At 28.1% G+C, this 23,552-nt stretch overlaps 1 protein-coding gene across 2 annotated transcripts in view; it reads left to right on the forward strand.

The window, feature by feature from the left end:
- Positions 1 to 22,576, forward strand: part of LOC126899326 (uncharacterized) — a 143,749-nt gene extending 121,173 nt beyond the window's left edge. For both annotated transcript variants that reach the window (XM_050674120.1, XM_050674118.1), the window contains exon 7: positions 20,657 to 22,576. In XM_050674120.1, the coding sequence (XP_050530077.1) occupies positions 20,657 to 20,739 (83 nt within the window). In that variant the 3' untranslated portion in view covers positions 20,740 to 22,576. The remainder of the gene's footprint in view (positions 1 to 20,656) is intronic.
- The last annotated feature ends 976 nt before the right edge of the window (positions 22,577 to 23,552 follow it).

A 23,552-nucleotide genomic window follows, 5' to 3' on the forward strand; every position in this document is an offset into this window, starting at 1 on the left:
GTCTGAGAACGTTTGAGAATCGTTTTGGAGCTAAGAGAAAAAAGATGCTGGAGCCTTTCTCTCCATCGGTGTATAATTTTTATGCGTCGTATGACAATATCACTATACAGAGCCGTGCGAAGGGGGGGGGGAGTTTCTACTCGGTGGTCGGTAAGAATTCATTTTTCACGCTTTTAAGCTTACGGCCCTTTGACGGTGGAGAGTAGTACGTCACGGGGAAACGATAAAGTACGAATGTGTGTTTCACCCTGTCCATGTCAAATATTGACAAATTGTTATCGAAAACAAGCCAGGGGACGTATGGCAGTTAAGCTATTGGGATGGAACTCGAGCTTTCTAGATTGTGTGTATACGTAAACCGCATATAACATTGAAATATTATAATGGCAATGGCAGATAACAAGTGTAAATATCAGACGAACGTGTGTGCAACAATGAATTCCGGAAATGTTGGCGTACATTACGTTAATAATAATAATAATATGATACTGATAAACTATGTTTATGCATACGTCACGGTAGTCGAGCACAGGTCTTTGTGTATATACGATAAATTCGATACAAACGGTTGTTTGCTATACAAATTAATTTTCGCGATGAACGTATGAAGTTACCGCATAACACAACAAAAAAAGGCTGAATATCGTAACAAAATATAATTCATTGACATATTTATTTTAATCTATTTCATAGATATTGACAGAATTTTCAATCCCATCTGATATGGTTAAAACGAATCAAATTTAATGTTTGTTGTTGTTCGTACCAATTAAACATATACGGTAGTTTTATTGTCTAAATATATAATAATTCAACAGTCCCATTTAAAACCTATATTTACAAAAAAATATACATTTCTAAGACGTATAAGCATTTATTGTTACATGTTTGTTGTAGGTGACCTACGCTGGTTTTACTACAGTAGGTAATAACAATTTTCTCATGAAAATCTTATCGAATGAAATTGACTTGAAATAACATTAGATATACCAGATAACTTTTATTACTTTATGCTTTTTAAATTGACATTTGGAACTGATAAAATACTAAAATTAAATAAATACAAGTGTAATCGTGTATGTGTGTATATTATCCACGACTTTACTCATTATCCATTGTAGAGTGTATAGTTTTATATATAAAAACAAATGTTTCGTCGAAAAGAACACTGGAAACTGATTAAAAATAAAACTTTCCAACGCAAGTAGACTATACACTTGATATAGATAGTTAAATACATACTATATCATTTTATCGAGTTTTTTTAATGTTTGAGAGCATTACTTAGAATGTACTTAACTTGATTAAATATTTTTTCTTCTGAGAACATTTACTAGGGAAGAATAATTGTTATTTTAATAATCGTTATAAAAATATAAAAGTTAAAAATAATAACAATGACTGATACTGTAGCATATTTTAACTAAATTCTTAGACATCATAGTATTATACTTAAATCGCCATTTTCAAACTAAATAAAATTTAAAGAAATACACATATTTAAGAAAAACTAAGCTGTTATTTATGAATATAGTCTTTAAACCTAAATTTATTTAACTACTAACCTTTTGGTAATCATCAGTGAAACTTGCAGATTTTTAGTTTTTTTTTTTAATAATAATATGCGTCTTTGTTTTGCATAACTATACGTGGTTATGATGAACAATAATTTTTTTTTTATTTAGAATCATTATAAACCATTCCAATTATATATATATATATATATATATAGTACTTTAGTACCCTCGATCAGTACTTCTTATGAGTTTTCAAAATTGCCTTCAACCGCATCAATTGCTCGACCTTAGTTAAGAACAGTTACAAATTCTTTATTATATTTTTAATTTAATTTTAATTTTCAAACCATTTGCACATTTTTCTAGTGAATTGTGAAGATGTATTTTGTTTGATATGAAAATCCCGTTTAATAAGTCCATAAGATTTCCTCAAACCAAATGCGCAATAATAGCGCAAATGGTTTTTTTGAAAAATATGTTCTATAAATTTCATAGTATATAGTACTAGTCAAGGATATATATATATTTATATTAAAGATAACAGTATTGTTTACAAATATATGTTAAAATCATAACTTTTAGTTAAAAAGTTTTTGACATATATGTTTTTTTTTAACTTGAAATTTTATCTTTATCACTCTTGTTTATACTTTTTTGATTATTTACAACAAAATAATTACTATAATACTATCAAATTTTATACACATGATAGATCTGGGTCAGATAATCATTTCTGTTTCTTATAACTTAAGCCTAAAAATACTAGTATACCAGATATTAAGGTGCGCATCCTTAAATAACACCTAATATCATATAAATTAAATTTTTATAAATTGCTCTTAAAAATATTGCTGTTACAAATTATTTTTTTCGTTATAATTATGCTAATTTTATTTGAAAAAGAATAATTAAATTACATTGTTTTTAGATTATGTGGAACCTAAATAAATTTTAATTACTTTAATAGTTAATGATGTTCATTAACCTAAAACGTTTTGACATTAAATAATTTCTTAGTTATTTAATGATATAAGAAGTATGATCGAATTGATTGCTTTTATGTATCGTAAGTACTAAATTAAAAATTTTCTTTGTGAGAAGTTTAGTAAAATACTATTTATTTAAAAAACTTTTCATGATAAACTCAAATATTGTAAACCATTTTAGATTTAAATTTTCTTTGAGTTTTCATAAAGTTTTGGGATATTTTAATTAAAATATTCTGAATAACTTTTAATTTTAATCTTATATTAATTAAAATGTGCGCATCATTTCATATATTGAAACAAGTTCCGTTACACAAATATATATATCAGAATAAAATAAGCTGTTAATCCTTAAGTAAGGAAACACGTACAACATCGTTTGAACCCTATTTCTTTTATTAACATCCCATTATGATTTATTGAGCTCGTAATAGTAGGGAAGACGTAAGTAAAGAAATTGCTTAGGGCGCAGTAAATATAACACCAAATCCCTCGACGCCATCTTGACGCACTTGCTCCTTAATAATTTCAAAAAAATAAGAAAAATTGTTTTTTGAAACATAATTTCTTGTACAATCAGTCCAATTAAAAAAAAACTTGATTAAATAATACCTATAATAAGCCATTACAAATTCCTATAGGATTTCAGTATAATTATTTTTATTTACTTACGGTAACTGTTATTTAGTATTGTGTTAAGCATTAATTTGAAAAAAATAAAAGATTCTTACTAAAAATAGTATATTATATTTTAGTCTAAAAATAAAAAAATAAAATCTCTTTGGGCAGAATTTTCAAAGCTCAAATCATTATTTTATAACGCTTCCTCCATATTTATACTTTTCTTAAATTTTCATTTGTATGACATAAGAATATTAAATATTTGTAATTAAACGTACGTTTTATGTCGGTGTTATATTCTTTGGTGTAGCAAAATTGCCTACATAAGATGCCGTCTTATAAATGAATAATAACAAATGTTATTACAAACAGATGTTGTCATTTTTTAATGGAAAATATTGAACATGCGTGTGATTAAAATGTTCAATATTTGTATAAATATGTGATGCAACAATAGTGAACAATAAACTTGGATACAACTAAAAAAACACACATGCAGAAGAATCATTCGGCGAAAACTATAACGGGCGCGTTAAAACCGTTCACATTTTTAAAAAAATCATATGCTTTCGCTAGAATAGTTTTTGTTCCTTTGAATCGCTGTACTTTTTACGAATTTACAGCTATAAGAAAAGAAATAATATAATATAAAACTGCCGGGTTTTACGCATAGTTTATGTGGAACATTATTTTGCAAGAAAAAATATAGTACTCGGTATTATTAAAAAAAAAGTAAATAAAATATAACATTGGTAAGAAAGGAAATTGTGTTCTAATCATAAAACTCGAGCACGTAACTCGCTGCTGTAGACAGCGAACGTTGACGGTGCCAAAGAAAAAAGTGCAAAAAAAAGAAAATAAAAAGTATAAAATTTGAGACTAACCTATCGCCACACAAGTAATATACGGACGGCTGGCCACCGAGTCAAATTGGACGATACAGACTCAAAGGAATTGTCTTGTAAAATATTCCGTATTTGTAACGTTCTTTCTTTTTATTTACCGTTTTGCCCTCGCCCGTTTGCTCTCTACACACGAAAACATCATGGCCATTCCGATTGAGTTAGAGACTACTTGAAAAAAACCGTCCCGATAGACTTTTAACAAGAGCACTTTGGGATATATTATCTAGACCTTAAAAAAAAAAAAAACTCACAAATAAAAAACTAAAAAGATCATCTTAGTGCAATATAAAATTATTTCAAAATTTGATTCCCTTGGAAGACACGTCACTGTGTTTGATAGAAGTGTAGCAATGTGGATAAAATGCGTTGGCATTATTAACCCTACCGATTTTTAATTGATTAGTTCCCACGCGATAATACGGCGCTTATGCACCACATGCATTGTGCTCTTACAAACAGTTAAATTATTTTCCCCTTACTTGATAAAAAAAGGCAAAGAAAGTTCAAGAAAAGAAAAGTACCCGTCATTAGTTTTTCTGGCTTATTGTATACACTCGGAATACCACTTGCCTTTTCTAAAATGTGTGTACATATTATCGAAAAGTACATTAGTATTCACTGTAAAGTAATAAATATTTACTATTTGTGTTGAACTAAGTGAGTGTATTCTGTGTTATGCAGTATTAAAACGAAATGCGGTGCGTGCAAAAAGTAAAGAGGATTTTAGGTAAATTTTTCATATATTTGCTAACCACTCGTGATGTTCGCATGGTAATATGTGTTACGCGATAGTTGTTCGATTTTCTGAGAATACAAGAACTAACGCATGGATTATCAGGGCTGAAGCAAAGTGCCGGTGAAAGTGAGAGAATGGAAATCAACTGCGATCTTCAGTAAGAACTAAAGCTATAAAACACAATAAACCTGACGTAAATAACGATAATAAAGTTCACCGGTGGCTTATTGGAATAGAAATAATCGAAAAGTCGTGCGCAACCTTAAAGAGTTGGATAGGTTTGTGAATTTACATACGTGGATGCAAAACAAAAATATTAATACACTGAACAATAAACAACGCGGAAAATAATTTGATAAACGTGTAAAGTTTCCTGTAGAAAATCGCATAATCAATACACGAATGTAGAATGTTATTAATGGAATTTACCAACAAAATGACTGATGATAATAAACTGCAGTGTGTGTAGGTTTATTTTATATAAGTTTGACAACGTTTGAACGCCCAAAATGTGTGTACACGGCGTCCTCTCACAATCAGTATCTGCGGTTCAAACAATAATAATTAGATATTATGATGCATTACAAGAAAAGGGAATTCTATACCACATTCATTATCTTTAATGTAATTAAATTACTATGACGAGCCGCGACACTCTGTTAAAATATTCCGGTTGGCTTAAGTAATTGATATGATGTTGAAATCCGAAAGCCAATCATCCTATAAGGTTGACAACGCGTTTTTAATATATTCCCTCGATGAACAACAAGGGACATCGGGTGTCGTTGTTTAGAAAAGTTTTGACTTCAATTAAATATCAATACCAGATACGGTTCAATGAAACTATAAATGGTAAATTACTTTGTGCCTTTCTTCTTTCACGACTGTAGTCACATGTGAATTGAATTTGAGCTGGAAGTATAAGGAATTTTGTTCGTCGCTATTACATACTCAGCGACATTCAAGAACCCTTTTAAGTCGTCTTGATTTTCATTGAGCAATTATTTATCGAGTATGTGACTGAACGAATCTTTGTGCGTTTAATGTCATAGTTACTAAAACAAGAAAATTTAATTTCGTCTGGAAATAAATACAAGTCAGTGTGCATATATTTACAGCGAATATTAAGTACAAAGTATTGATAGACTTTTGTTACTTGTTAAAAAAATAATAATAATAACCCATAAACAAAAATTACTTCGCGTTTACGCATTAGTAAAATGTTCGACATTAATATTTATATTTATATAAATATTATAATTTATCCTTTGATTTTTTACATTTTATTTTCTTTCTATATCTTTTTTTGTACATTTTAGCGTCTAAATATTAAAATAAACACTATCAAACATAAAAAAATCAATACTTTATCAATGTAATTCAATCCTACACTCTTAATAAATCGTATCATGAATGTTTTTGCCTGGGAAAAAAATGTGATTTTATCGTTTATTTATTCAGAGCCCTGGCAAAAAAAACATGTTACTGTGAGTATATGAGGTATAATCAAAATATGTAAATGCAACTGAAGGCTATGCATCGATTTATATCTATGAGCAAAGAAAAATAACTAAATCATATAGTTATTATACACATAAAAGAAAGCATTCTACAAACAAAATTATAAAAATGTACAAAACAATATTTATTTATAGCGAATCCCGAATTTCTTTCGGTATCACGGTCTTTTTTGGATCTAATAATAACAAATTTTTTTTTGGTTGAGCTCGTTTAATATTTTTGTTCGTTGATGTTTCATTTATTCGCTCGTTTATTGGATGAAATGTAATACTTTTTTAAAGAATCAACTTAAAAGAGACAGATTTTGTTTTTAAGATAAATCTGATAAACTAAACAAATAAGATACTTTGAGATTTAAGATACTTGAACTTAATTAGCTATTCTTTACAGTTGTAATTTTTTTAACGTCAAGATGAAGAATAAATTATACTAATGATATTAAACGTATAACAAGGAAAAAAATTATAATTAAGTATTAAGTTAGTAATTATACATTTAATAAAGTATAAATGTTTCATGGTGTTCTCCGGCTTTGATTACAGTTGTCTTGTCGAGTCAAGAATCGAATAAAACTTTACGAAAAACAAAAACAGTCTACTAAATAAATTATACTAAAATCCACAAGTTGTCTTTTTTTTTTTTAATATAAATTTCTTTCTGAAATTTGTCATTTGTTGCGCCGTAATTATTGTAAATCAAGGTGATAAAAACTACTTTTGTTCGATAAGGGGCTCACGATCTTCTTTTTTTACCAGCTCATATTAATTACTTGTTATCGCAAAACTTTTGTTAACAAATATATAATCTAGATAAAATTTACTTTTTTATTTTTGACAAAAAAAAACAATGACATGACGACCACGCTACAAAAACGCAGCGTTTGCATCTATTGTTCTTGAGATTGTGCCGCGAATATATAAAAGATTTTTTCTTTCTTTTTATTTTTTAGCTTAAAGGCAAAGTCACAGTGTACCTACTTTATATTTTTTAATTGTTGACTTTTGTACCACTATCATTGTCGTATTTCATTTTTTTTTTTTGTTAAATTAAACCTTTTTTGATTCAAAATATTGTATTCAACATAATAAACTGTATACGTCCGTCTTGTAATACCTATACCAAAACTTATCTATTGCGAAAGATCTTATTTCTTTTCATTTAGCATAAAAGTGGTTTTATTTATATTGTTGAGTAATCTCTTTTACAATAATTACAATACCCATGAGAAAGTCAGTTGCACTGTTTCGTTTTCACGATTGTGCAAAATCATCTCAAACTTGAAAAGTGAACAATTAAATGCTTTCACAAAAATCATCCCATTATTTTATAATAATCGCATTACGTGTAACGTGAAAAAAGATACATTAACGGACAAATTATTATGTCACATAATTTAATAGGTCGTTCAGTTGAATTCGAGTAAATTTTTTAATTACTTGTTTATAAAAAAAATTTGATGAAATCTTTTCTAAAATAAAGTCTGCTGACTAAATAAATTATCATAAAAATAACCCAACAGAATGCATACATATGTTGACGTATTTCACTATATACGCATAATTTTGAAGTATTAAGCACATTTTTTTTTTTAGATGCTTGTTTATTATAATCATCACGGAGGTAAAAATGTGTTGACTAGAGTTTAAAAGGTTTTCCCTGCGCGGAATAATGTTTTGTTTACCTTTGTCGACTGGTAGCGCAATGTACCTACTTCAAGCTGAATAATATGTAAATTTTGTTACGATACTCTAAAAATGACCCTCATCCTTAAAATATAAAAAAACGTGACTTTAAATAGTTGATTCTGAAGAAGAAAATTTTGCATTAATGGTATAAATTTCTCAAACCACGTTTTTTTATGAAAAACTTAATATTCTCCCGCTGTTTCTTTACACGAGCTTCATTGTCAAACAAATGCGGATCTATTCATGACTCAACAGTGTAGTATCATCATTACAACTTTTCTGTAAATAATCAGAATTAAAAACAAACTGGGTTTTTTAAAATTTATTTTACTATTATTTTTCTCGGTACACTCAATTGAAATTTCTAACGCTAAAAAATATAAGAAAAACTAAGTTTTTTAAGTATTAATTGCAATAATGATGTCGTTATTTCTCGAATCGCCCTTACATTTTATTTAATTCTCATTACAAATATTATTCAATCTTATATATTTTTCAAAAATCTTGAGTAGGTTTGAAAATTATTAGCACAATAATGAATTGTGTAATTAAGAAAAAATAAATGGAGAGATAAAATAATCATCCACAAATAATTTTCTTTCTATACAAAATGTTTTATTCAAAAACAATAGGAGGAAGTTAAATTGTTACTATAACTGGACCGACTACAATACTGTTGACAATTATTAGTTATTAGTTAAAACAATCATTGTTAAACGAACCGAAAACTAAAGATTACAAACCGTAATTTATTCTGACATATATATTTTATTCCTTTCTAAATATTATCAGCAACATAAACTTCTTTGTATCATTATTTCATTACTTCGAAAGAATCTTTTATTTATTTGACAACAACATTGATGTTATTTTTTACTTTTCTGAAGTAATAAAAGATTACATATTTGTATTAAAATCGAAGATACATTTATCTCGTCAAAAATAAAATCATAATTTTATAAGAACGAAAAATATCAATTATATTAGTTTCGATATTTATTGCAAACATTAATTACAAAAATTACAAAAACAGATTAACTGATAACTCATATAACTTATGATCTACATAACATTTTATTCTTTTTTTTTTTTAACAAATATTTTTACTATACGTCTATATTTAAAATAAGTTTTATGTTATTTTTCACAATTGCAAAAAATAATCAAAAAGTAATTTTTTTTAAATTTCAGCCAACTTAATGATAAGTTAAAAAATAAAATTGATGCCAAAAACTCTTATTTTAATTCAGTTGTTACGTTTCTACAGCATTTTGAAGCTAGTTAAAATTTGATTTTGTTTACGATATTTCTATGGTATTTAAAATTAGTTTATATTATGTATACGATTTTCTTTAAAGCTTATATATAAATTGGCTATCTTCAAATCTTAAAAAAATTATTTTTTGATTATATTTTGTAATTGTAAAAAACAACATAACACATATTTTAAATTTAATCCTGTAGTGTAAAAATTGATTAAAAAAAACCCAGCATAGTGGGGTCGCAGCATAGTTAGGATGTTGCATAGTTGGGTCCAGTATAGATTTAATCTGACAGTGATTAAAATCGCTATCATAAGAAACACTTCGATGCAAATCTGTAGATAGTGTTTAATTCTAAGAAATTGGTGGATAATTACAAAAGCAACATCAACTTCTATTTCCTTAATTATACCCAGATTAGTAATTCTTTTAATTATATATTATATAATTTTTAAAATTAATTGTTTTCAAATAATTATTGATTTTGATTTTTAATATGTTAAAAGTAATCATTTTGAACCTACTTTTTTTGTCCTTTAAAGTGAAAGGTTTAATAAAAAAAAACGTATTTATTACCATAACTTTTAGCTCAACTTGCAAGTTTGAAATTGACATTATTAAATAGAAAAAAATGAATTTGTTAAGATTAATATGCAATCAGGAAATGTTATAATTACTATTTACAGTACATTTATCAGAAAAGTTTGATTTTTTTTACATTTTTATCATAATAGATCACTTAAATAAAAGTCATAGTAATGATTTCTAATTAACTTTTGGTGTTTAAAAAGATTCTCCAATGGAAATATTCAGAATTTAATTAATTTTAATGATTATATATCTAAAAAAACCAATAAAAAAAAAGTTGTTAAAAAGATTTACTTAATTGAGAGTATTATAAAATTTGATTGTAATTCTAAAAATCCATCGTTAAATTCAGGTGAAACTAAAAATCATTTTTTTTTTTAAATTTATGATTTATAAGCAACATTTTACAAAAAAATTTGGAGTATTGTAGATAGATAGTAGCACACACAAGTAGAGTTAAAAAATTAATAAATTATAAAGTAAAATTATTTACTTTTATAATTGAATACTCTTATCATATCAAATCTAATTCGACAATAAATACTTTTAAAATATTAGACATTAATAATTTTAATTGTTTGTATGGAAAAAGCTGGTTAAGCTACTTTTTATTTGAATAAGGAATATGTTTTCGATTTTTTAGAGTTTAATTTCTTATGTCTTATGAACTTTATTCTATGTCAATAAAATTATATAATATTCATGAATGTCAGTGTATTCCTCTAATAAGATATTTTTAAATAAAATAAAATACAAAACCCAGAATTTAAATACAAAAATAGCATATTTTTGAATACGGTAGCCATTTGCGCATAAAATAAAGTAATTCCATAATTCCATAAATATTATTAATTCCATAATAAAGTATTAGCTTTAATTTAAGATATATATAAAAGTGTCAGTATTTCCGAAACATTTTCAAAAGTTAAGTTGAAAAAGTTAGTTTTTGTAAAAAAGTTGCTGTTTTAAATCTCCCCTGTGAGCAGGTTAAGTGTTAAATTTTCAAAAAAATGATATCAAATGAAAAGGAAATATCTAAGGTTTTACTATAAAAAAAAATTATGTTGATTTGTTGATTTTTGAAAAAGTTATGGAAGTTTTAAGAAAAAAATGACAAAATATACCAATTTTTAAATTTGTAATTTTTTTGGAGATTTCCCCCATTTGCGGGGAACGAGGGAAAATTTTTCAATTTTTAAGGATAATGTCTTCAACTAGATACGATTTGTGATCTTTTGACGTATTGTTAAAAGAAATTAATACCTTCTTAGATTCGCAGCGAAGCTAAAAAATATATATAACGTTATGTACATCATAAGTTATATGAGTTGTCAGTTAGATATGTTACACATAATTTTATTATAAATATGATTCATCACATTTATAATGCAGAAATCCCTTGAAAAACAATTTCTTAAGTATAAATATAACTAACAAGTAACCACTTAAAAATCAAGTTGAAATCGACATGACATTGAATTTGATTTAAATTTCTAAACAGTGAAGCTGATGAAATGCATTAGTTACCGTGCACTAATGTGTATTTACAATAGGACAGCGTGTTAAAACCAAAAACTTGAATTTATACAGATAACTCTTATTGGCAAACCTCTTTTCAAGCAGAATTAACGCGGGATCTGTATTTATTATTGTCAAGTAACGGAGAGCTTTCAGTTTGATGAAACAGTATTGACTTTGACCCGAATTAGATCCAAGCTTTGTCCTTTTCGAACGCTTTTTCAATTGTTAGGTGCCAGTAACTCTCATTGTCTATCTCTTTACTGTGAAATATACAAGTCAAAGGCAACAATAAAGCGCATTGATCCAGAAAAAAAAGAGCAAAACATCAAAAATATTTAAGACGACCATAAAAATATAAAGACACGTGTCTAAAAATATATCTGCATCTTAGTATTTGTCACATGAAATAGATATTTTTTGCGTATTATCATCCTGGAGTTATTGTATAAGTCACTAAATTCATTGTCACCTTCGTTCTATATTTGTCAAACTCGTTTTTTGGAATGTACATATTTTATAGGTATACTAGAATGTGTTGTATGCGCTGTCACATTCGATTCGAAACTTACCCTTGTTTTATGTCACTGTGGAATTCAATTTAATTTCCCGCGTTGAGTGTTCGTTCGATAAAAAATAACCATTCAAATTTTTTTTTTTTTGTATATTTTTTATACTTGACTAGATACACTTTCTCGCAATATCAAATTCAGATGTAGTCGATTACCAAGAAAACAATTCTATAAATATATATATGTTATTCGCTTAGTGCCAGATTTATTTAACCGGTATCAATTATACATGCTAATTATATTTTAATTGAATTTTTAATTTTGTAATGCGTCCTATATTACTAGCTGTAAATATGTTTAAACGGACTAATTCTATAAATCTATAATTCATCGCGCATTAGTTATGATTATTAGGAATTCGGTAATGCTTAGTATTTTGACTTTGTTTTTTTTTAGAATACGTTCATTGAATTGTGTAAACTCGGTAAGTTACACAATGAACTTTTGTTTTAGTAAACACAACTAGTTTGTAAATAAAAATCAATTCATAATTTCATCAAATTAGTACAATAAATATTACAAAGAAATAATTCAGACAAGATATTCGTCTATTTTCAATATCATTTTGAAATACTTAAATTATAACAACGTCGGGATATTTTTTAAGACTGTTACGTAGAGCTTTTTATGTTTTTTTTAGCTTTGCGAAAGAAATTATAATGAGATTTTACTCTAACGTTCAATTTAATCATCTGATTTCTTGCAATTTAAATCACCTTTGTAACAATTGATTTTTCATTTTATAAAAAGATAAAAAAAACTAACTCTCAATGGTATATTATTAGTTATTTATGTGTTTTTTTTTTTTGTTATTTCGATATTTCCTATGAAGTGAACAGTTTCGTTAACATTTAACATAATTTCAATAAAAAGTATTGTAACTCCGATTTATCAGATGGTAGGATTTTTTTTTTATGTAAAATATGCCTTGATACCTCACAGGTTTAAAGAATTGTGCTGAGGCCGCACGACGCATTCAATACACAACATGCACAATGTTTGTTATTTGCTCAACGGGTCGTGTTTATTCTAGACTAAATAAAAGTGGGGTCATTGCGAAAAAGGCGTCCATCTGTTGGTCCAACCCGCACATATTACTGTACATTAGTTTGTCTTTTTTTGTTTTTTATTGCGGTAAAAAGTTTCGAGAGATTTATTACGTGCACGCGCGGATTTGAGCCCCAAGCACGTCAATTCGGATTCTTAGAACTGAGGTTCTGAAATGGCCGAATAGGATCAACTCAAAATTACTCCTCTGATGAATTGCAATCTGTGAGTTATCTGTTACTTCAAAGCTTGATCTATTTAAAGTCATTTTTAAGCCATATTAGTGTTTGTAAACGTGTGAAAAATAACAAGTGACATTGAAGAGATGCGACGTTTCTAACTGTTAATAAGTTTACCGAGCAAATCTTGACGTTTGTACCAACATACAGTGTAATTTTCAATCGAATAATGTAATCAACAATTTTGTTATTATCGTTGTGTGTGCCGTTTATGTAGAGCTTGCAATCCACACAGAAACCGACGGCACTGTAGGCACACTACTATGCTCCACTCGCTTGTTTTCCCAACATATTTACATATTATTTAGACGCTTGAAATCAACGTACAACCAATTTTCTTGTAAACACAACAATATCAATGCTAATCAACTTTATAGCATAACAGTCTATGTGATAGTTACACAATGCATTAATGTTAATATCATGCGTAGATGATTTCTAATTGTGTTTATTGAAAGTTTTTTTTTGATCTTATGTAGAAATGTAGACGAACAGCAAAATTCAAATCGCTAAATAATTTTTATTTTTTTGCTTTTTAAGTATCTTTTATGGTGATAAATTATTGATCTCACCGTAAAAGTTCTGTCTCTATACTTGAACACAATAAGAATGTTTTTTTTTGGTTATTATTTTCATTAATTTATTAAGTTACTGGCGCATACTGAACACCGCAAATAATCAAAATCAATTACAACACCTACGTTTTATTTTTGTTTCCGTCAAAAAGAAGCACCCGTCTATCATTTGTGGTATTTACTTATTCGATTTGCCAACACCGTTTGAAGGTTGAAGAATTGCAGTTCTTTTCTAACTTCCACGGCAACCCATCGGCAAATGGTATTTGAGACGGCTGCCATGATGTGTGTCTGAATTGTGAAACTTGACATTCCTCTTGTCCGTGTCCGCGACGAATCCGTGACAGGAATTGGCAAATATTTCCACAGCGCTGGCATTTGTACACTGCACACACATGCAATGAGTGTTGGGGAGAGAGTTTACGAATTTATGCGTTACCGACAATGATGTAGTCCGATGAAATGAAACTGACATATTGCCCACAAACGTTTACAATCGAGAAAAGTGATTAATATAAAAGTCGATCGGTAAGCAATAAGTTGATTTGCAAAGTATGACAATACTGAACTCGGCAATTTGCTTATAATTACTATGCGACGCGTTCGCGAATAAATTAAATATAATATACATAATAACGCGCCAAGCATTGACATATTACACTAAAAAATAATGCGTCGAAGAACATATGTCAAAATTATTTTACAATATCAACATGAGCTCAATGCTAAAAATAAATCATAGTACTATTTGTGATAGTATTATGACACTCCGGAGTTAAATGAAAAACTAATATCTATTTATTGTTGTTTTATTGCTTCATGATACATTTCCAGCCGTTATATTATGTGAAACTACTGTCAGATAAGATTTATTTTCTTGTCTTTATCATTTGGCACTACAAATCGCAATTATAACGGTACTGTCACATTTCTCATGTCCTTAGGGTATAGACAACTAAAATAAAAAATCTATTCGACCAAACTCAGTATCGTTGACCATCATGCGGAACTGGACTTTTAAAGTATTCGACGCCAAACCGTTACAGCTTACGCAGTTCAGCTAATTTTGAAACATCTTCAATACAAAGTGATGTAAAAACGTTTTGTCGAACATTTTATTTTTAAATGCTGTGTTTTTCATGATGGAAAAAAACTTTATTCAAATATATTTTTCACCGTTAAAATGTTCAATGTTCAGTTACAATAACAGCTTCGTTTGTACTTAATTCAAAATTTACACTATAGAAACTTGATTAGGTACTAGTGACTTCTTTGAATTAAAAAACAAATATAATACCTATTTCTGTATTATATGTAATAATTACGCATAATGGCAAAATACATTAACGTTGAATACTAATAACGCGTTACAAAGGAATCGTGTTGTTCGCTGCAGCTGTACAATTTTACATTCTTATTGAATCCATTTTGTAGATAAATACAAAAATGAAGCTTATCCAAGTTAATAAAACGCAGTTGAGTAACATTGCTATTTGAAAGCTAACATTATGATAAGTACTAATGCTTGTAATGTAGTTAGCTATGACGGGATAATTTATGCATTAAATGTCATTAATATCCACTAGATGCAATTACAATTACTTAGTTACTTGATATTTATTCATTCATAATTACATTTGTAGAATTAATAAATTCATAGAATTATAATGATTTTTTTAAATAATGTTTCCGTCGAAACGAACAAATTTTAAATCATACAAATTGTCATTTTACTTGATTTTTTCAATGTAAAAAATTAACAGAGAACAACATTGTTCAGTGCATTGAAGCTCCGCATATATTATGTGTACCCTCTTTACAAGCATCCAGCCGATCTGTAATCATTTCAATACAATTATAGCGCACACGATATTATTAAGTAGTAAAAAAAAATAAAAGTGAAATTACCTTCGTTAGGCACGTTATGCACTTCTTTATAAAACCTTTGTACTCGTATGTTTATTTTTGCTTTATTAACATATTGACGTTTTTAACACTGCGCGGTTAACTAACCCAAACTTCAAAGTATTAAGAGGTACAAAAACCAATTAATGGATTTGGTTAATCTAAAGGTTCAGTGATTACTGAAGTTTAGCTACATTATTTGAATTGCTAAGTACCTACTCTTACTAATTGGAATTTGATAAAATTTAATTATTTTTCTCTCGAAATAAATTGCAAATTTCAATGGTTTCAGAAGTATCTCGTTGGGTGAAATGTTAATTTATTTGGAATAAGAAAATGTCCGTTGCAAAATGAAAATTGTAAATAACCTAGATCAGTAAAAAAGGATTTCTAATAAATATTATTTATGACACAAGAAAATTCTCTTACATTATTATATTGGCAATAATTTAAAAATAATATATTGAATGTGTTGATATCGCTTTATGCGATGCATCATTCTTTTTTATGCTTTCTTCTTGTATTGTGGTCTAGTCAGAATTTTCTGTATAATACACTTTCTTTATATTTTATTATATTATAATACACTGTATACATGCCAAACCGTGATCGATACTGTCTTGCCCCTATTGTTAGTGCTGTTGACAAATCGATCTCGTGCCATTATGCGGAGATGTTTTTTAAGCCCTCGTCGTTTTAATCGTGACTAACTGGCAGTGAAAAAAGAAATATCGTTGGGTATAAATAATGTATGAAACCTATGTGCGGTAGGTTTTCGAGTGTCTGGCGGAAAAGAACCCTAAAGAAAAAACGGTTCGGCAATCAAAAAGAACGGAACTGAGAAATTTAGTGGCGCCGCTGGATGATTATTTTATAAAAATCAGTATGCACAGTGTGTTGAAACCATACTAGACGATGCGTGTCGGAAAAATTGCTCAAGGGCTAAAACTATTTTATTAAATTTCAACAGCAATAAGAATATCTATTTACGACAAATAAATACTTGTCTTATGAATCCTTTACAAACGGAACGGTATAAGAATTTGTTATGAATGAATCATAAAAACTGGTTATCATTACTATAGTTGTTGGACAACTATGCAGTGAAAAATTACGCTTAAAATGAAAATTTTTAATTTTCCAATACCGTTGTCAAATGTCTCGGAACGTTTAAAATACAAATAAATGATCACATCGATCCAAACACAACTATTATAATGTAATGCGATAAAATGAGCGGTTTTAAAAATGTAAATACACGACGTGCGTTCACATCGCGTACACACTATCGGCTAAAACCCTCAGGTTCGTTTACCGTGTTTGCCGTTTCAGNGTTCGTTCACCGTGTCCGCCGTTTCAATATTTTCATGGATCACAAATGATTAAGAAAGACGTGATAGGTTATGTCGTCTTATGGACGACATGTTTTTCTTCTCTCTAATATAAAGCTATATGAATTTCGTGATGCATAAATTTATATATTAATGAACTACGTTAAAAAACATGCACGGAGGCCAAACATACTCGCGCCCGAACCAATTGAATCGCCGAGAAAATTGAACCAAGGACAGAACTTAAATATCTACTGCTAATACTCAGCACATTCGCATACTATAAAACAAACAACAATTTATATGTTTATATTTGTTTTCTTTTTTTATTGTCAAACTCAGAAAATTATAATTTAANCAGAACTTAAATATCTACTGCTAATACTCAGCACATTCGCATACTATAAAACAAACAACAATTTATATGTTTATATTTGTTTTTTTTTTTTTATTGTCAAACTCAGAAAACTATAATTTATATCATTCGTTAGCAAATTGCAAACCAACAAATTTTCATCTGTGTAAAATAAAACAAATGCCATACCAAATATTAACATGCTAAATGTTAATATTAAATAAATAAACGTTATTTAAGCGTGTTAAGTTCTACTACAACAATTTAAGGTGACTAAAACTTCTATTAAATAGGCCAAATCCTTCACTAGTGCTCCATTTTCGCCTGTTGTTTGACTGTTCTTGTGAATAGAAAATCTACAAAACATACTATTCAATTCAATTTAAATAATTTCAAAACAGGAATACGAAGCACAAATATGCAAAATAATTATTTTGTATAAGTTGTGAATTACATTGTATAGTCGAGAGTAGAATTCATTAACAAAGTTAGTGCAATACTCGTTAAGCAGCAACCGCTAAAATGAAAATCTTAATAATAAAATAAAACTTGATCAGTAAAACATAGCGCGTTCTGACAAATCTGTATTTATGGAGAATTGTTTAATATTCAAACGAGGAATAATAATTATAAATTACAGATTACAATCACGTCACAAAATGTACGATGTAGAACGGTCCGAAATTCAATCGACAACAAAACTTTGGTAAATCCCCATACTTTAATAAGTCACTTAATGCTCGCACTTTTATATTATTTTTTAGTAAAATAAATATGTAGGCGAATCGTACATTTTTTGTATTTTTACTTTTTATTATCCGTAAAATCAATTCTTCTAGATTTTTAACGAGAACTTTTCATGTGAGTCACTGACCATTAAAGAACTTTCAATATGAAAATTTGTATTATTTTTGAATCCAAATCACTTTGACATAGATCTCGAAATGTTAACTTAGTCAAACATATATCAAAATATTTTGAACAAATTTTGACTTGAATTACTGATGTACTGTTAGATAAACCGCTACAATAAATTTAAATTTCATGTCTACTTGAACATCAATGAAAATGCCCTTAGCGAGGACCGTTAATGTTCACCTTCCATCGAAGGTGCAACCTTTGTGAATGTTTTGCTAATTCTTTGTTTAGCGAACTACAGTCATAATACAACCCAAAAGAAACAAAGTCACTTCATAAACTCTATGGCCAGCATATTTGTTTATGGTTTGGTTAAACACAAAGTCAATATTAAACGTTAAAAGTTAAAATTGAAATTTAAAGAAGTTATTAGAACACTGTATTATAGTAATATTAAATACTACTCAATATTTTTGACACTTCCAAAATGTAATAATATAATACATTAGAGAACTGTTTTACTACTTTAATAAGTACTCGCAAAAACCTAATTGCTATTTATATGTATTTTGCTCTAATTAATTAATATACCTTTAAACTACTGAATTTGTTAATAAATATTTTATTATTTTATTTATACATCTACAAATATATAAAATAAATAAATTATATTTACAATATTTTTAACTTTTCGTCTACGTTAGGAGTCCCTTAGATCCTTTCCAATTGGATTGTGGACTTGAAATCCATAAAGCAGCTTAGAAGAGATGTATGTTTTTCTTTTCACAATTATTATGTTTGAAAATGTAACTCTAAATAATATGCCAAATTTTGAATAATACGTTTTATGATTAATTAAAAAAATACTAATTTATTAATTTAACTTAATTTTTGTGACGGGTATAATAGAGTCTATCCATAGATTTCAAAATTACAACACTAATATACTACAATAATAATTATGTCTATGAGTACATCTGTTTATAAATTTAAAAATTCTGTACGGTATATACTTTTATATATATATATATATAAAGCTATTTAGCTTTTTTTTTTATCTAGTAATATTATTTTTTCTTAATGCCAAAATTAACTACCATGTGTTAAAAACATTCCATCGTTAATTAAAACAAGTATTTTGACCAGTTTTTAAATAATAACGGTTTTGGATTTGCCAATGTCCCGATGACATTGATATAAATCCATTGTACGGTGTGATATAACGGCAAAAGAAACCAATCCATTGTCACAATGATGTCATTTATTGTCGTTAAGCGCTGAAGAAGAATCATTCTAGAGGGTTCACTCGATGACATAGAAAGCCTTACCGAGTACGTTACCCGTTGTCAACATAAATCACTAATTGTGCCACTATAGTTCTATCTAGAACACTATCTAGAGTAGGACAGTAATTTATTTTCTGATTTTCACCATGCACATTTTATGATGTCTGTGATTTATTATTTCGCCCCAAGATAAATCTGATTATAAACAATAATATCATTAATACAGTTAGAAATTAATGAAAATGTATATTTTAAAATTCACAAACAATATCATTCATCCAGACTGTGAATTATTGTCAATGTTGATTTCGTGCCGGATGAACTGCAGAGACTTCACAAAAACAATAATTTCAATAAAAAGTAGACGACTGTGAATTTATTGAACCCTCCCAAGTTTACGTCAGGTACCTTTTGACTATTATTTTACATAATATTCCAACGTCAAAATTAGGTAACGCCTCAACCAAACTATAGAAAAACTATTATAATGTGTGAATAATATATAACAGGTAGGCGATTGCCATCTTGGCGGTTGATAACGACTTTTTGGTGTTATGTTAATCAGTGGAAAGTGAAAGTCGTTTACTTTTACTTAGAGGGCACAAGTTCTAGCTTTCCATTTAGAAGTAATGCGTACACGTGTTTAGTTCACTTAGATCACTCACAAAAACTACTTTTGGCTAAATGGATGCTCGCCTTTTTTCAAACTTTTATAATATTACGTTAGACGCATTGCTGAAAACGCCAAAAAGTTTACTCGCTTCCAATGTGAATTCTCGTGATATTCCCAACGGTTTCAATAACCTATATGACCTACGTGAGTTCCGATAGATTGCTCTTCAAGCACTTGATCTAAACGTCTCCTTTAAACGTTTCATATTTAGTGTGCTTACCCAGAATAATAATATTTCATCAATAAGACAACACGACTGTTCTTTTAAAGATCAGCTGACATATTAGTATGTTTACTACACAAAAACAATTTTCTCATCTCAAAGTGAATAAAATATTTCATTTTAAAAGTCGGACTTGTTGATTATGGTTCTTCTTCAATTAATAGAGTTTTCATTAGCCATATGAAGTTTTCGACATTTAAAGCGTGTTTTCTTCTACTATAGCTGCTAAATAATATTTATTTTATATTTTCAGATTCAAATACAGCCAGTCGAACATACTCGGTGGTATGGTGTATCGCAGCGACCTACTGGATCATCAACTTTGCAGTTTACTAAACAGAAACTGTTAGAAACAAATGACCACTCGTGTAACATTGTCATTTGAACTAAACATTATAGTACTATAAGTTCATGTAGAATTTTTCATTATATAATGTTGAACAACTTAACAAAATATTAATTTTACTACCCGTTTGTTCACAATGCAAATACTTCGTGGACATTTCTTAGATTATGCACTTGGTCTCGATAAATTTTCCTTAACTTACGATAATTCAACACTGAGATGTAAATTTTACTAAAAAATACCAGTATCGAGTTTTCATTTAAAAAAAAAATTCTATCGAATTTTACTTTTGTCTCATAACTTTCGGGTTTGGATTTAATGTAATTCTACCTATTTGTAAATACAATGTGTGTATACTATTAATTGTTTCGCCGAATCTCAATATATACATAATATTTTATTGTTATTTATTTTTCAAATTATTATTAAAGACACGTCCCTTGTACCATTTTTTTTTTTTTTAATAAATATTATAAAGTTAATTGTTTTATTAAGGACTTAAATGAATATTTTTAACTATTTTTACGAGATAAAAACACTAATATATGTTCATAATATTTTAAGTATTCAATTAAGTGTATTAAGTTAAGTTTTATCGCTATTCTCAATTCAATCGATTGATTTGAATATGAATGAAAATTTTGTGGTTATACGATAACAACATATTGAAATAAAACAATTGTATTATTTTCTACGATTAAGTTAAGGATGCGATTAGCGCGACATTTATTATTATTATAATATAAGTGTCTATAGTAAATTATGATAAAAAAATTATTGTTAAGGTTGTTTATGTCAGAAAAATTGTTAATGTTTTACTCGTTTATGTTACCATATTAATTATTATAATTGCCACGTGGAAAAATTTATTATATTTTAATATATTTTGTTTGAAAAAAAAAAATGCTCCTCTAAGAAAATAAATTATTAGAGATGTTCTATCAATTCCACGTCCAAAAATTATTTATACTTGCAACGTGTCGAAAACATTATGTATTTTCATTTTATTTTTTACCTAGTTTCCATTCCATTGCGTTGGACTGTAAATTTTCAATAAAGACTGAAAGAATTTTGGTATAGGTAGCTAATATTATGCAAGGGTGACATTTATTTGTCTACATAATATAATCTTGCTGGCTTGAGATAATTATAACGCAATGTTTTAATGGAAATTTGAATGATTTGGTCAAATAAAGACTAATGACATTATTTTTGTATGTATTTAACAAAGTCTTTATAATTGCCAAAATATGATATTTATGTATAAGTACGCTTGTTCATATTATTAATAATTATATTAATTAACGTTAACTTAGTTCTCTATTGTATTGTAATAATTTTCACCCGTTCAATATATTAAATCGGTTAAGTTACAGAATAATTGTTTTGTACCGAGTTGTGATTTAAATATTCTCTGACCAAATGTGAATCATCGGTTTTCGATGGAGGCAAAGTTCTTGGTGGTAAAATTTTAGATGGGATCCTACTCGTATATCGATACGCTTAGTTTGTATTGTCAAAGAATAACCGATAGAAATTCTTAAAGGCTACACTGTGCTGGGCCTTTACTCGAAGGATGTGCAAAGTAATATCGCGTTCAACACCACAGTTTACAATGTTTATAACGATAACTGAAACAACATCAATGGCACCCGTCGACCACTTTTGTTCGTTGTATAAAGTGCATTTTGGAAAACACATAGTGATGATAATGTATGCCTGCTGTTTTTTATTGTTCGTAAATTAACATGCATTGTACTCTTGTTAAATTAAAAATACATTTTAGCTTTTAAGATTGTAAATATGTTGAGAAAATAATATATAAGTATAAATTATTATTTAAACTGATGCGACTCATTTCATCAACCTAAAATATCGATTCATTATGATTACAAAAACACGTGACATCAAGTAATTATTTGCATACATTTTTAAATTATTCCCTTGGTTTTCAAGAAAATAAAAATGTTATTTTTGACGGCCTGTTGGGTTACATCGAATAAACGACCTGTATCCGTGTTACGGCTGTCATGCTCGGTGAAATGTGAAACAAAAGTGACAAACGGTTTTTTTGCGTTCTCGTTAATCACCTTTTCATTTGCCTATCGATCCACTAAACCCAACTGAGCGGTATGCACGCGATGTTCTCTGCAAGAGAATATACATTTTATTTTAATGGTAACTTGTCATCTTTGCCCTGTATATGCGATATAATCGACCCTTAAAAAAAATTGAGTGACCGTAGGTACTCGAACGGTAAATAACTTGTAAAAAATGGATCATTGGCATTGAATAGTTAGGAGAATTAAGTTATTTATTTCAATGGTGATGAGAAAATACACTGTACGAAATGATGCGAATATTCCCATGTCTGTATGATATTTTAAATATACACGTTAATTTTGAAAAAAAATCGTTAAAAAATATAACATATTTATCGCTATTTATCCAAATTTTCTTTTACATTGTACATATTAAAAACTTCGATTAATACAAGTATGTGTAAATTTGGACATTTTGGGTAATTTCGACAACACAAGGGTCACAACACATTATGTCAAAATTACACTATTTGTGTGTAAATTTAACGCGTATACTAAAAATATCGTACTAATGTATGAGAATTTCTTACAGTGCACTCTTTTTTTTTTTTTTTAGTTTTGATTTATTTTAAACGACAATTCAGTAATAACTAAAGATTTTAAAACAAATATTCAACTCGATAACTGATTTCATTAAAAACCTTTCAAAGAGCAAATGCAATTGACAGTTGACATATTTCTGAATTAGTTAAAATTTCACC

This window comes from Daktulosphaira vitifoliae, unplaced genomic scaffold, assembly GCF_025091365.1.
Source record: "Daktulosphaira vitifoliae isolate Bord-2020 unplaced genomic scaffold, ASM2509136v1 Scaffold_2, whole genome shotgun sequence".
Classification (NCBI taxonomy): Eukaryota; Metazoa; Arthropoda; class Insecta; order Hemiptera; family Phylloxeridae; genus Daktulosphaira; species Daktulosphaira vitifoliae.